Below are 16,027 nucleotides of genomic sequence, written 5' to 3'. Positions count from 1 at the left end.
GTGTACACACCGAGGAGGGAAACGTAATTGACCGTGGTCTGATGGTGTACGTTACAGCGGAGGCGTCGCCAGCGTGGCGAACAGCGTGCCACCCTCGCCGCCGGCCTCTGGCAGGATGCAGAACACGGAGAGCCAGGTACAGCAGGACGGCGCGTCCGCATTGCACAAGGTCCTCTGCGCGGAAAGCTTCGCGGAGAAGGAGCGGAGGCTCTCCGAGATGATCCTGCAGCTGCAGCTGCTCAGGGAACAATTGCTGCAACAACAAGATCAGTCGAAGGTAAGAGAATTTGTTTGTTTCGCGTTATCCGTATCGGCGTGAAAGTACGATCCTTTCAAGGGGGTTGATCAATTTTAGGAGAATTCGGGTTTACAGAGAGAGAGAGAGAGAGAGAGAGAGAGAGAGAGAGAGAGACTCTACTTTATGGAATTCGATAAATAACATTTTTCCAAGTTATTACGGGCGACCTTTCAAAAAATTTGGTATCGGAGAGCACTGCGGAGAAAAACGTGCCGCGTGGCCGTGTCCCGCAATCGATTCCGCGCGGGTCATAGATTCCGACGAATAGTAGCCGCCACGGTCTAGCAGCGGGATTATTTTCGGCTAATCGAGGCCAACAGAGAAATTGATTGTCTGAGACGCCGCGGTTGGCAAGCTAATATCGCCGATACAAAATTCAAGCGCGGCCCGACGTGACGAGCTAACGATAATCGCGTATTACGCGAGATTTATCGATCCGGCGGTCGTCGCCGCGCGGCACCGGGTGCACCGAGGGACGGCACGGCTCTAAATTTACATATTGGCGGGCTCGAATTTGCCGAGATCGGAAAGGGGCTATCAATAGCCGATAATTTGTCTCGTACTATTAAGCCGTTCCGTGGATCCAACTCGCCCGTTACACCGTGACATTTATTTCAGTCCCGCGGGATCCGTTAATCTTCCGCTGATCAATCTCGCCTCTAATGCCTCGCGAGCGGGTTTCGCTTAGCGGGTTCGACGTGCGCGCGCGTACGATCCTGCACGAATGTCGATTTAATTAGCATCGCTCTGGAGGGGCGACCGACGGTTGTTGTCGATGGGACTCCGAACCGGTACCACGCGGAGCAAAAAAATAGCGGGGTGCGTTGATGCGCGGATTATAAATTCCGGGGGTACTTGCCAGTGAAAAATGTTGTGTCAGCTTATGTCCAATTGGTAGTAGCCGAGGAGATACACGATGTTGAATATATATCGAGACGCGACGACGCCCGAGCGCCATTAAGAGGGTTGGTGCGGATGTAAGGATATTATTAATGCGATTGTTTAATAATATCGCGGCGGTACGCGTCACGTTTGTCAACCGGATGGACGCGGTTCGCTGAAACGTTTGTGGCTATGGATATTCGGGTCGAACGTTCTCTGCGATAAAAATTTTGTACCCTGTCGCATTACAAATATGATATATGGATTATGCGTGTATACGATTTTAAACGAGTAATCTCTTTATTTTTTCTTCTACGGTATCGTTCAATGCTAATTAGAAAAAGACAAATGTAAGAACAAAGGTAAATGCATCTCGTTTGATTTAGCTTGTCTCTGTTTAAAGGAGATACCGAATCAATTCAACGTACTACTTCATTGCGTGGTTAAACAAACACGTTACAACGCGTCAATTCAATCTTAACGACGATCGTACACCGGCACAATTAAATTTAATTACCTTCGCTTACCGTGTTTCGTTAAATACGATTGTTAGTCTGGCGGGGCGAGGCGGGGAGACATGTTTCGCCGATCCGGTAACGAAAGAACGAACGATAAAGATCGGCCAGGTGTCTTTAACACCGATTCGCAAGCAGTCACGCGGTATTCAACAATTTTATCGACCGTTGCGAAACAGTAGGTGCAAACTCCAGGCGATTGCTTCGAAGCAGAAGTGAAACGGGCTTGGTTATATCTGAACTAACAGATCGCAGAAGAAAATTTCCTTTTACGTTGACCCAGATGTTCATCGGTATTTAAGAAGCAATTCCATTCTTTACATTTTTCGCGAGAACATTCCATCACAAAATTCTTTAAATCCATATTTTATGAAACAACCCCTATACACTAAAAGCATTAGTTCAACACGAACGACAGAACCTGCAATCGAACCCGCGCACTTTCATTTAGCTGACTAGAACGCAACCCCTCTACACGCATCTCTCCTACAGCTTCACGCGAACAAGTCCGCCACGGACTCGAAGTCAATTGAATCCACGTTTCCTGCTGGACCTATACGCCGCAGGAAATCATTATCCAAAACGATCAGTACCTCCACGAAAAGGGATAGAAAACGTTTTCCTCGAAGGTGTGCAACCACCCCACGCGTCACGCTCTTCCCTCACGATTTTCCTAAAGAGTATCCTGAAATGATCGCGCGCTCTTGCGACGACTCTCGAAGAGGAGGCACGGAGTACGAAGCGGACAATGCTCGCCGCGACGAGCCACGAACGATCGTATCAGCAGCATCGCGATGACTGGATGGTTGATGCCGCGACCTGAAAAACCGCGGGTCATCGCGTGGAAGCGAGACCGCGCGGTGGATCGTCGACGAAACCTGTCTGCCCGCAAAAATGCGACCGCGTGCAGATAATACCCCCTGTATTACCGTTATTACGCCGGGCGTTTACGTACGCCGCACACACGCGCCCCTCTGTCCCGCTAAATTCGCCCCCGGGCGGGATTCCGCGAACACGTTTAAGCAAACACGCTCGCGCCGGTGGGTCTTGGGTACCTGGACGGACGAGCGGCTGGTCCCGTGCGCGTTCCGGTGTCACGGGATCGCCACGGTAGCCGCGAGCGTGTCGGCTCCGCTTGATGGCTTGTGACAACGGGTCTGACGGATTTTCAATTACCAGTTACGGATGGAAGTGTATTGTGAGAAGGATTGAAAGAGGTGAGACAGCGGAGCTCCCTCGTTACACGTTGATGATGTTGATTGGGTAGATTGCGACTGTCTATGGGAATGGACAGGAATGTTGGTACATGGAAAGCGTTGTTTAATCTAGCGATCTTCGAAAGCTTAGTTCAGGTATTAACAAACTCGTAAAAAGAATTTTTACGCATTTTTCACCCTCGCCAGATACGCCTTTCCGTAAAATCGCAGCAAGGAAGAAATTTGAGGAGGATCGACTGGCACCTTCGATGGCTTATCGTTCGCAAAGTCTTCGCGGCGCGTGTCCCTGTTCGCAAGGGTGGAGAACGTTTTCTCGTCGGCCATTTCATCGGCACCGAGTGAAAACGCGTTTATCGGCGGCGTTTGCGCGGCAGCAGTCGCCTCGGGAGTTAGCCGACGTTAAAACGGAAGTGCGATCGTGAAGGAAGGAGGAGGTACGGAGTCTGGTATCGCGGATGCGGGACAGAAACAGTCCAAGTGAGCGGTGCAGGAGCGATGAAGAGAGACAGAACGTAATGGCAGAGAGAGAGAGAGAGAGAGAGAGAGAGAGAGAGAGAGAGAGAAATACAGGAAGAGAGAGGAAGAGAGATAGAGAGAGAGAGAGAAAGAGAGAGAAGGAGAGAACGTAGGAGGAAGGCGGTAGTCTGAACGTTCTCCTCCTCTCGGGTCCCGGAGGGCGTATAGTAATGTTCGACTTGGCAGACTCGGGGTCGAGTGGGGATCTCCCTCTCTCCTCTGTTCCCCTCTCTCGTTCTCTTTCTCCCTGGTTCTTTTTCTCTCTTTCACCTTTCCACCTGTTATGCGACTCTGTGCCATGCTGCATTGGCACAGGTGTGCGGGGCCGCGTACCCGTTCGAACGCGCACACTTCCTCGAGGGCTACACCTTCGACCTCTTTCTTCTTCCTACCCCGGTGGCGTGTGCATGCGCCACGCTCTACCCCCGGTCGTCCTCTTTGGCTCCTTTCCACGCTCCTTTTCTTTTTCCTCTCCGCGTCGTTTCTTTTCCCTCCTTTCTTACTCCCTCGCAGCGGAGCGAGCGGACGCGTGGGCGGCGAACCCTCTCCGTTCCTCTTCACGGAGGCGCCTACGCGATCCTACCTATACCTTGGCCCGTGCACCTGTGCAGGAGCATATTGTCACGCCCAGTGGCTCGAGCGTGCGGACGCGGTGCACCAGCCAACGCGCCGCTCCCGACGCGAGCTCTTCTTTTATTTACCGTCCCGGCCACGCTCGCTCGCCAAGTGACGCGCCACCTCTCTCTACCTTCCCTACGGTGCACCCTATTTTTCTTTCTCCCTTTTTGGACGTTCAGACGAGCGCGAGGGCGATTAGGCAACGACGGTCAACGACGTCCGTTCGAACTCTCGTCGCTGACGCGTACCTTCTTCCATTCACTCGAATAAGCCGCCTGCGGTTGCTACGAAACTGATGAACGAAAGATATAGGTGCACGTCGAGTCACGTCGTAATTTCGAATAAACGAACGACAGGTGGTGATTGGAATTAATGAAGCGGTGTAGCGAATAGTTTTTCCGCTAGCTTTATAGCTGTGTAAATATCTTAAATATTAGCGGGCAAACAAATTTTACATGGCGAAATGGACACTCGTTTTCAATGTTTCCTAATTGATTTGCATATAAATTGATTGTATCAGGAAATATTATGCCTGCGGAAAATCTGTGGAGCAATGATAAGCGGCACGAATAGTGAAAGGTCATCAGTTTCCTCGCAAACGTAGAAACTTTGCAACGATGGTTAGCTACAATTTTTCTTGACGTCTGCACGGGCAAGGGCGTTGATTACCTGAAATTTCACTCCCTCCAAGAGGAGGAGAGAGCCGACGAATTTCGTCGGAGGCGTGCGGATCCTCGTCTTTGGTACCTGAAAAGGGCCCTCGAACACGCGATCCAGGTTCATTCATCGGTTCTCATTCACCGTTCCTGCGACCTTCCTTCTTACCTGGTCAGGCACGTACGACCTTCGTCGTACACGGATATTTGATGACCCTCGAGACGAAACTGCGGCAGGTGAGCGTGAAATTTCTGCTCGCTCTCGGGTACCCTTATCTGACGTGCCAACACTGTCAGCGATTAAAGCTGGGATCCTTTGACGCGAGCTGCGCCGATGCCACCGTTTTTGTGAGAACCTCAAAGTGAATGCGTTGAACGCGATTTAGCGATCGTCGTCGAGTTGAAAAATTATCTCGCGTTTACCGCAAGAATTTTTGATCCTGTTCGCGAGTTCTAATGCATTCTAGCATTCTAATCTTGTCTTTGGAGTGGCGCAGCGGTGGTAGGAGGCAGATCGTCCGATCGTGGGTGTCGATATTATATTTTAAGCACTGTTTCGTACTATTTGGAGTTATTTTAAGATCTTGTTTACTATTTTTAACCTCGATGCGCCGCTATTTATCTTCGAGCGGGCGTAGCTATTTGGATCGCTTAATTTTGTTGCAAATCTATTATGCAATTATCGACTGATTCAGTTTGCAACTATTTCCTGTATAAAATTTAAGTAGCCGACAATCATTTTTGAGCAGAATACTTTGGTATTTCGAACGAGTTGCTCTTTCAATTTGCCGTATTCAAAATTGATACATTTTATCCATGATAATCGTTGCCCGACATGTCGAGCATGTTAAATTAAACATGTTAAATTAAACTTAAATTAATTTTGATTAACCCCCACGCTAGCACGTGAAATTAGCTGATCAGAATATTCATCCAGCATGCAAAAAGAGCATATCGCGTCCACCACATAGATACGCGTCTCACTTTCACTTTTGCCGTACCAAAAAGAAACTGAAAGCTCCCGGAAAGCCGTTTACGAATGCGCAACGAGAACCTCTGCGCACAAAAACATTCCACTTATGAGACGCGATACGAAGAGGAGAAAAAAATTTCCACCACCCTCGCAATGATGGTGCGAATTGTAAATCAGAGATGCGACGGAAACAAAAATTTCTTTCAAGACGGGATCTATTTATAAGAAACGCGAGGACAGTACAGCAGACAGGGTTCCCACCCACGGTCGGTATTCCAATATTAAAACGAAACCAACTGCAACGCACAAAACACGCGGATAGATCTCAAGCAGAGGAGCTCGAAATCGGCGGACATCGCGGCGCATTTCCGCGCGACCGTGCCGTTATTACACGGTAGCGTAATCCACAAAGGCGGGGGGGGGGGGGGGGGGGGTGCGGAGGAGAGAGAACGCGAACAAGCGCAGGACAGCGAAACAGAGAAACAGGCGGGAGAGGGTGGTACGGAGAGAAATAGAGAGACGGCAATAGGAAGCCTGATTCGCGATATGCGAGCTGCGAATGCCGGGTTAGAATCGCGGAAGAAGGGGGCGGGTGTGCACGGCGTGCGGTGTTTGGCCGGTCAGCGAGAGAGAGGCCAGGGGCGTTTGTGCGTATGTCCATACGTTTGTCCATTTGCGTATCGGCCGGCGCTTTATGGGAATTAGCGGCGTATTGTGGGTCGCTGGTGGGCGGTCTGTGTGCACCGGTGCACGAGAAGCGTCCACGGGAACGACCACCACTCCCGCGTACGCCTAGGGGGAGCGTGAGGGAAGTTGCAGCGGCGCATACACCCGTGGGGGATGGTCGACGAGGACGGCGAAACTGCGAAAGACAGAGAGCCGTTGCTACGCGTAGACGAGCAGAGAAAGGAACGGGGATGATTCCCTTTCTCTCCCTCTCTCCCCCTTTCACTACTCCTCCCCTGTTTCTCTCCCTGGATCCATGTATTTCTACACGTACGAATCGCTGTTTGTCAATACACGGGCGATATGATCACCAAGTATAATCACCGGTGAACCGGAGAGCGTCGAGCTCTCTGTCAATAGAATGCTACTTTGTGACCCCCGTACCCCACCCCGGGACCAATCCGACCGCTTATATATTGTATCAAACGTATCTCTCCGAGAGAATGCCGCTGCTCGTGAAATCCGTATCGACCGACAATACGAACCGCGGTACGCGCTGGTCAGCCGCACAAAAATGCGCCACCCATCGCACCGGTACGGTGATATCGGACAAAACCGCCTGTGGGGGTGGCGCGCGCGATTTTGTTCTCTGCCAATATGGTGATTCGTCGTCCCCACTCGTCCTTTCTCCTCGAGTCCTTTATCATCGATACCTGTGTGATACGAGTGCGCGTTGTCCGCGAGAACGCAATCTTGATATTTGCTTTGTTTCACGGTGAATGGACACTGGCCAGCGTTCTTTGACCGAGCCGCGTTCCCGAGGGTGGATCATCTGTGCAGCGGGTGATTGGCTGCGTTTGATGTGCAATGGTCCCTGCTCGCGTGGAACTTTCGAAATGTAACGCGACGGCGTGTAATGATAACGGTTGCCTCAACGGGTTATTAGCGGTCCGGATTGTTTCGTTAACGGGCAGGAGAGAGAGAGGTTCGCGTTTTAGTTTCTCGCGTAACGTCGCATCAAACGTCAGAAAATCAGGCACGCTCGCGTAACAAGCATTCGTTCCCGAACAAAGTGGCGTTCGCAGCTCTTCAGCGGCCGCTGAAGCGTGCACCAGGGCGCGATTTCGTATCCGTCGCGAGCGGCACGCCGCCTAAACGAGGGCTAAATGAACGCGCGTCCGTCGCTTTTTTTTTCTCTCCCTCTCTCCCTCGTGCCGTCCTCTCCCTTCTTGCCTTCTTCCTTTTTTATTTTTCACCCCGCGCGGAGCATCAACTTACGCGACCGCCTCGCTTATCCGATTCACCGGGTTTTTCCCGGCAGATGGGGTGCGGTGGTGCTCACCGGTACAAGCCGGCTGTAGACGCGAACAGCCCGAGAGAGGGTTGGGCTCGTCGTGTATCTTTTCGAGCGATCAAAGAATTATCGCAGTGGAGCGGCAAGCCGACGGTGTTTGTCGTTTGATCGCGAGGCAACGATGCGTGGGAATCTGCGCGCGTTACCTGCCGCGCGAGGAACCAGCTCGGCTCGGTTCTGCTCTCCGCTCGGTGTCGCACGAGTGAGCGAGCGGCCGCACTGTGCCAGCGCGAACGGCTAACGCGTTAACGCATTTTAGCCAAGCTGCAACCGTGGTTCTTTCCCGACTCTTCCTTTTTTCTTTTTTTTTTTTCCTCCCTTTTCTTGTCTCCTCCACTCCCTGCCGCGCGTCCTGCGCGTCTGTCTTCGTCCCTCGCTCCGTGGACCTCTTGAATCCACCCCCTCCGCCCGTCGCGGCAGCCTGTCCTCTCTTTGTATCTCTTTCCCAACGTATCTCGTTCTCTCGTCGCGACCTCTCACCGCACTCGTCCTTCTCTGCTCGCGTTCCACCCTCTGGCCACCCTTTTGCCAGGCTCATACATCGAATATCTCTTGCAGAGGACCGAGGTCGGCTCCGCTGCCCTCGTCATGTCGTACTAATGCATGTAATTGCAGCTAACCTCATTAAACCCGCCGACTGATGCCACTCGCTCAAATTGCGTCCCTCTTTCCCGTTTGCCCCCTACGTCCGCCTGGTCCCTGTCTCGCTCGCGCTTTTTCCAACCCCTGATCCGACCGCCCACCCTATCCTCTCTAGGCGTTTCTCTGTTTCGACCGACTCTCCGTTTCGTTATCCCCTTTCCGCGTCCTCCACGATTCTCTCCCATGTTTTCTGCTCCGTTTTATCCGTCTGCGGTTCGGTCTCTGTTTGCGCCGGTCTTCCGTTGGCACCACGATGGATTCCGTATCCGGTTCGGATTCATTCGCCACGGAGATACTGGAAATCATTAAAGCGACGCGAGCGCAAGAGTCCCACAATTAATCTCGTTAATGCCAAGATTAAAACAACCCCGATCCATCGAAGCTCCAGTCGTTGTTCACCGTTTACGCAAATCGAACGAGGGTCGCCTGTCAATAGCTAGGTTTCACCTCTAAATAACGCTCTCGAGCATACGCCTATGAGCAAACACTTGTAGATGGTCAACCGAACATCGAAAACAACTCGTGTCCGCGGCGGTTTAATCGAAACGATATCGGTCGTGGCTGGTCACCGAGCATCCCTATGAAATAGGATTACTGCTCGAAAAACGCTGTTTGTATTGATCCGGCGTAGACCGTCCGGGTATCACCTGTAAAATGTACCGAGTCAATTTCGAACATTACGAAACCCAATATATCGTCCGCGATGTATTGAAACCGACGCGTATACAGGGTGGTCCCCGAATAAGCTTTCACCAATGGTCTCGCAGGACTACAAACAATTTCGATACGAAAATCAGGACGTGCACCGTTTCGCTTCGCGTTTCCGATACAAGTTGTGTTCTTTTCACGATATTTCGGACCCGGTTTTAACCGCGGAGCGCAAAGTTTACACGGAAATCGATGGCACACGCGGTATATTAGCCGGCTAAAATCTGTCGGCCCGCTGAATGCCCGAATTCCCGTCATCGTTTTCTATTCAAAAGCTCGATCGAATTGCATCCGCCGGCCGCAACTCGTTCATCCCCTGTCCTGGATACATCAGCGCGAACGGCAATACTCACGGACGACCTTTGTACGCGTGTCGCGTCGGGGTTTCCGCTCGGTGCCGAACTCGAGGAGCTGTTTTGGCCTTTCGGCTCACGGAAACGCCGACGCTGCAACCTCTGTACGGTCACGTACCGTTATTTCGTTAGCCTCTCCCTGCGCCGGCCATTTTTCTCCCTGAATGAGGATAGTTGAAGGCCCCGGACACTGCGATCGCGTGTAACGTCTGCGACAGCGTCGCTAATGGGAGAGTTCAGTTCTTCGCGTGGATTCTTATGAAAGCACGACCAGGCGGTTGTTGTTCGGGATGATAAATTTTGATAGATTTATATGCAGAAAGCGTCAAGTGTCTTTATGAATCAGTTCGATGTACCACGAATAAGTTTCTCGAATGCGAAATAAAACTGCACGCGAGCCATTTGAAGCATTAACAGAAGTAATGGATTACCTAACTCGATTGAAATTGAGATTACATAGATTTAATAGCAACGAATTTTTTTAGTCTAAATTAAAATTCTGTTTCAACGAAAGTAACTGAAATCTTTTTCCCTTTAGGAACATTGCCTCTACAGCCACGAAACTCGATTATATTTGTCGCGTCAGACATGAATAGGCGTGTCCATAGGATTCCAAGCAGAATTAAACAATGATCCACCGTGAAGTCGTCTGAAACGATATTCCCGAGTCGTGGTCGATCGCGTTACTCGTTTCCCTTTGACGTACGCGTGCGTCGCGAGTGCTCCTAATCGCGACAAGGAAGGCAGAAGGACCCGTTCGGGTAGGGCAGTGTCGTGCGTACAGCGTTAATTACAAAACACTTATGTCGGACGGACGTCTTAACGCGTAGTAGGACGAGGTTCGCGTAAAAGGGGTGAGGTCGTCGCCAGTAGCGCATGCACGACGTCGTCTGGACCACTTGGCGTCCGCATTACGGACCCCTTTTCTACTTGGTACTCTTCCTCGCCGTCAGGGGCAGCGGCGCCTCCTTCAGCCACCGCATCCGATTTTCTGGAGGAAGAAAATGAACTCTCATATAATTATTTTCCTCATTAACATTGTGGGCCATTGTTCGCGCCGATGAGAGGCATAGTCTTGCCGCGCGCGGTATTTTAATTACATTCCTATGTGCAGCCAGGCCTCAACTCAAAGGCGAGCGTTCACGATTGTACCACCGCGTCCCTTTCTTCGTTCCTTTCTCTCATCCTCGCTTCGCTCGCTGCGGGATCATCCGATAAGAAATGTTTGTAGTAGAAAATCTCTCGTTCCCGTCATGTTCTAGAAAATGGAAAATGGTCAGCAGAGTTGAAGCTTCTTAAGAGGCACCGCGTTTTGTTATCCGCTCGAATATCGTAGAGCCGGATGGTACGGTAGACGCGCAAATGTGACAGAAAATGTAAATCGCTGAAAGTCGTAAATCGGCGAGATCTTTGATCAGGTTCGCGTACCGCCGGTAATGAATTTCCTGATACGAATTAACCCGCGGCCAGGCTGTTAATTTCAACCGCTGCACATTCTTCCAAGTACTCCTTAGATCGTTAGCATTCGAACACGCGTCAAAAATAATAACACGGCCTTTAAGCTAAATTACACGTGCTTCCAATTACGAGTATTATTCACGCACGATAACCGCGTCTCTTTTCCTCTCTCTTTCCCGACGACACGGACGAGAGGCGCCTAAGGATTGCATAATTTCCCGCGGAGAGTATTTCGTCTGTTCCGCTCCGCTTGATCGTCGACCATCCTGCCCGGCGATAAACAATCTATTAAACAACAATTTCGAGTGGACGAATATAGTCGAACGATCCAATTCCACCCGCCAATTATAAAATTTTCCGCCTCTTCTTCTTCTTCTTTCTCTTCTTTTTCTTCTTCTTCCCGTTCGTTTTCTCATTTCCGGGACAAGTATCCGGCGTGATCGTCGGATCGACGCGGCACAGAAATAATAGAACGAGGAGAGTTCGCGAAAACTCGGCACAATGTCTCCACGCTACGCCATTACCGCGCTGTTTCCATTATTCCTCTGTCTCCCGGTGAACGAACCGTCCCTTTCTTTCGTTTCCTCTCCCTCGCCTCCCTCCCCGTCCGATTGAAAAGGAAAAGGCTCGAAGAGGTCCGCGAAACGTTCGAGCGCGCCGCCTCCGCGGCGTCTCGACGTTCTTATCTAGCGCGGCGAACCCCATGCTCGCGACGCGGATTGTTAACTGAATCCAGCAGCCGCGCATTGTCTCACCACCCGAGTGTCCCTGGCACAACAGTGCTCCATTGTATTCCCAGTCTCGTTCATTCAGCTTTTTCTTCCTTCCCGTTGCTTCTGTTCTCTTCTGTTTTTTCTCTTTTTTCCTCTCTCTCGTTTTGTTTCTTGCTCGTACCGTATTGTGGAAGTTAGCCACCCCTCGCGATACTCATCTGCGCGAGCGTAGCTGGCTGGCACGCGAATTTTGTCCACGCTTAATTATCGTTAACGAGTTTATTCTAATATCCGAGCTGATACAGGAACGTAGCCAGCCGACAGCGATGCGTCCTCGCGATCTCTGCCTCCTAATTTCAGACTATCATCGTGCCAATCTTAATTTCCTGCCTCCTCCCCACGTTCCTACGCCTCCATCGTCTCCAGCCGCTCCGCTCGTACCCGCGAAACGAGCGTGGAAATAAAATCTCGACGGATAGAACGAAAAACCGCCCTCTTCGCGGGACGCGCGACCCCTTTGAGCGAGGCGCGACCATTGCCACGGTACGCTGCGCTCGATCGAGTTTCCGCGGATCGACGGTGGATATTTTCGTGCCGGGGCATCGTTTATCGAGGATATCAGTCAGTTTCCTTGGATGATGCTGCTGGTAGCCGCAAGCACACCGTCGTCGCGGCGGCGGCGGCGGCAGCGGCGACGGATAATGTGCGTTTCGGCCGCGGCGCCGAGAATAGTTCAAAGTAAATAGCATGCCGTGAGTGGTGCCCTCTAATCTTCTTCTTCTTCTCCTTACCACGGGGGATATTCTGATTGCATTATGACCACGTCCAGATACACCGCTTCTCCAAAGGGATACCCGTCCGTGGCTGATGTAACCTACACGCGGCCGTGCCCCAAGTGGCTACCGAGAACGATGCTTTGCGCCCGTCAGAATCCCTCTTTGTTGTGCAACGGAACGAGATTCGCGGGATATCGGTTTCGAGCAGAGTCGGGTGATAAGAATATCGGACAGGTCGAGATGGTTTATTAGCGAGTTTGCAAATGGGAATTACTTTGAGTTAAACGACACGAGACCAGTGTGGGTGCTGTACTATCTGGAGGCTATCTATACGTGCAAGTTTTGGAAATATTTCATGGACATGCTTTCTTTTTTTAATGATTTTAACTAATTGAATTTTTATCCGAAATTAAACTCGATATCTTCGATACTTCCGTTACATTTTTCCAAAATGCATAATCGAATAAAGTGTCTTTGAAATAGAGTATCGAGTAATTTTAGAAAGGCTAAAAGTGTTTCGAAGAAGTCTGAAAATTGTTCGGAAAAGTAGTTCGGTTAGTACAACATAGTAAGAACATTTCGACTGGGAGAATCGTGTGGAAATTCAGAATATGATGAAGTTGAAAGGGTCTCGAGGATTATATCTAGCACCGCGTATATGATAGATAGGCTAATAATAAAACGGATACGAATAGATGATGTTTCTCATGCTCATCCGCTTGCTAATGCTCTCTTTAGACTCTAGCTTGAAATTCTCTATCTAAACTCTCTCTTTAGAGTCTCACTCGTCACCCACTGTCCGCCCTTAAGAACCTCGCGTGTGCGCATGCATATTCATAGCCGTAATTTACCTGCATTGATAGTCGGACTCATTCTTGAAACTACCAGCACACTTCGCCCCTGGAAATAGTCTTATCGCCGGTTCTTGTATAATTTTCAATGTTCATCGGCTACTCTTTACCGCGAGTCGCGCGCGTCTGCGTGGGCATTTACGTCGCGCGATTGTCGAGATAAAGTACGGAGCCCACGCGTGAAGCATTAAATTATAATACGTTAAACGCGATTTTTTTTTCTAAGGAAATATAAAACATTCTTTCTGGATCGTTTCGCTGAAAAGTGCGCGGATAATTCAACTCTCTTACGCGATGCCGCTCGCTAAAAAATCATAAACGAGTTGATTTCTATATTTATGTGGAATTTCTAAGTCCTACTTTCTACACCTAAATTTGCAAGATGGCCGACACCCACGTCCGTTTGCCAAGCCTTACAAACGTCGCAAATGTTATTTCCTACGACCGGCTAATATGCAAAATTCTTTTTTTCGTAGTAAACTACGCTTCCAAGATGGCCGACATCGATTCTCAAACGTTGCAAATCTACGAGATACAACTGCACTCCGTATCCGTGATCGCAATAGCTTATTTTCCACTGTGAACTGTTCGAACGGCGCGAAAAATCTGGAAACTAATAAGTAATAAACTATTGAAATTTCATATTCGCAACCAGCTGATATTCGTAACGCGAACCGCGTAGCCGTGTAGCCAGGCGGTCGTTCCCGCGAAAAATCGGATCCTGTTCGTTAATTAATGCCGGTTGTTCCAGCGCGAACAGAGAAATCCGAGTTGAATTTATCGGTTTGCCCGTAAGAAAAATCACCGTCGACGCATAGTACGGATACCTTTATCCGCGGCTCGTTCGGTTTACAAGATCCGCGAGCAGGCATTTCATACGTTGCACGAGGGGAATAATATATCGCTGCCGGTTGCAAGGTTAACGCGGATGCGATTAAAGTAATCGGCCGTGGAATCGATAAGGCGTGGCTTATTTAGGAAGTGATAATTGGAATATTTATGACCGGTTGTTAAGGACAACACGGCCTGTTAACGTTGCCAGTTAAATATCATTTAGTTGCAAAACCAGCTCGGATTTACCCGCGGTAAGGAATATTTCCCCCGATTTATTGATCGAAAAGGGGCTGATGGACGCCGAGAGAAAAATTTGAAAAGAAAAATGAGGACTTTTAATACCGTTAAATGGATTATAATTAAGTATATAACCAACGAATATGAATTTTTCATTAATTTACTTTCTTCGGTTAGTTTATTATTCCTGCTCGAACAGAGCTATAGAAGTTCCTCTATGGATTGTGTAACAAGTATTTCATTCCGCTGATTAACTCAGCAATTACTACCCTTAGAGTTTACCTCGAAAGAGAAAGTATCAATCTCTTTACCTACTTTATAACTCGATATTAAACAAATATTCCCTCTTCTCCGTTTACCCTCCACCCTTTTCGTAAAATGTCTACACACTAGTATTCGAAAGGCGCGCATCCGGTTCTATTCGTAATCTCGTATCCCCGTTAAACGTACCTTAAATGACTGCGAATCGCAATAATATTCAACCTCGAAACACTTTCCGCTACCCTCGTACATTTCGCCAAATGATCCTCCGCCACCCCTGTTTCCTTGATGGCACGAGATGCGCGGATCGTCGTCGGTAGCATCGAAGACGCGTTATCGTAGGCAGAGGAGGACGCTTATACGTAGAGGCGTCTAGATACGTGTAGACGGTTTGCAAGCGTCCCCGAATGAAATGGAAGTAGGTACTGGGCGGGCATTGAGTGCGGTTATACTTGTAACTTGGACGGCGACCCCGAGGGAAACCGCGAGAGCGGGCGCGGTAGTAAGAATTCCAGTGTGCGCGGATGTGAATGAGCCCCGCAGCTGCTACATTCCTGTGTGCCATCGCCGCGGGGCCAGCGTTTTTCTTTTATTTACGTTCCTTCTTCAATATTTTAGCCGAACAGACGCGCGCGTACACGGACAGGGGCACACGCACGCGCGGATCGCAGTCAGATTTTTCCTCTCGGCCCGCGTCCAAATCTTCCTTCCTCACCCTCGCTATCGTCACCGCGCAAATTTTTCGTCGGCTTCGTTCCGCTCGTCGTCGAGGCGCACCGTAAACCCTTCGCGGCCGCTAATCGTTTTAGCGCGGCCTTTATCCGCGTTCGATGCCACCGTTTTAATAGAGCCGCGTTTATTAAGGCCCTGCTGTACCCGGATTTTCAGCCGCGATGCGAGGCACGAGAAGCTCTAGTTTCGCACGGGCGACACGCGTTTTCAATGCAGCGGGAACGCTAAAATTACCTGCCGCCTTGTAACCGGCTGCATGGGACCGCTGGTACGCGCGTACGCGACTACGGGGTGCCTCCGGTTATGAATCGACCAACGGAGATGGAGGACTTGTCACGCGGAGTCGACCTTGCGTGGTCAGGGTTTCCTCCTCGCTCGCGACGAGCGAGAATCGATCGACGAATTAAAATTGTAATCGCAATTTGTAATCGCGCGAATCGTGTTCTCCGATTTCTCGAAATGGTAGCTCGCGTCGTTTTATTGCCAGGCGAACGCGAGCATGGATGTTGAAGAGCCCTCGAAAGTCGTGCATACGCGCGTGTCCTCGTGGAGAACGCAATCGCGGCAGCCTCGACGGGGGATCCGAGCTGTTCGTTCCGTGGATGGTAACCGGGTTCGGTGGTCGATCGGTCTGTTTAGATAATTGAAGTGTAATTCGAGCGGCTCGAGGGGCAATTAACGAGCGCCATCCCAAAACGAGCACGCCGCGGCGCGCCCCGCCGCTCGGCCAGGATACGGAGTTTCAATTCACGCGTTTTATTTCTGGT

General features: G+C 50.3%; 1 protein-coding gene across 5 annotated transcripts in view; it reads left to right on the top strand.

Moving 5' to 3' along the window:
* Sox102f (transcription factor Sox102F) overlaps positions 1–16,027 on the top strand; it is a 189,163-nt gene that overhangs the window by 154,007 nt on the left and 19,129 nt on the right. For all 5 annotated transcript variants that reach the window (XM_076911015.1, XM_076911014.1, XM_076911018.1 and 2 more), the window contains one exon: positions 58–277. In XM_076911015.1, coding sequence (XP_076767130.1) covers positions 58–277 — 220 coding nt within the window. The remainder of the gene's footprint in view (positions 1–57; positions 278–16,027) is intronic.

This window comes from Xylocopa sonorina, chromosome 3 (assembly GCF_050948175.1).
Source record: "Xylocopa sonorina isolate GNS202 chromosome 3, iyXylSono1_principal, whole genome shotgun sequence".
In the NCBI taxonomy this organism is placed as follows: Eukaryota; Metazoa; Arthropoda; class Insecta; order Hymenoptera; family Apidae; genus Xylocopa; species Xylocopa sonorina.
Note: the sequence above shows the minus strand (reverse complement) of the source record. Positions and strands in the feature narration are given on the sequence as shown.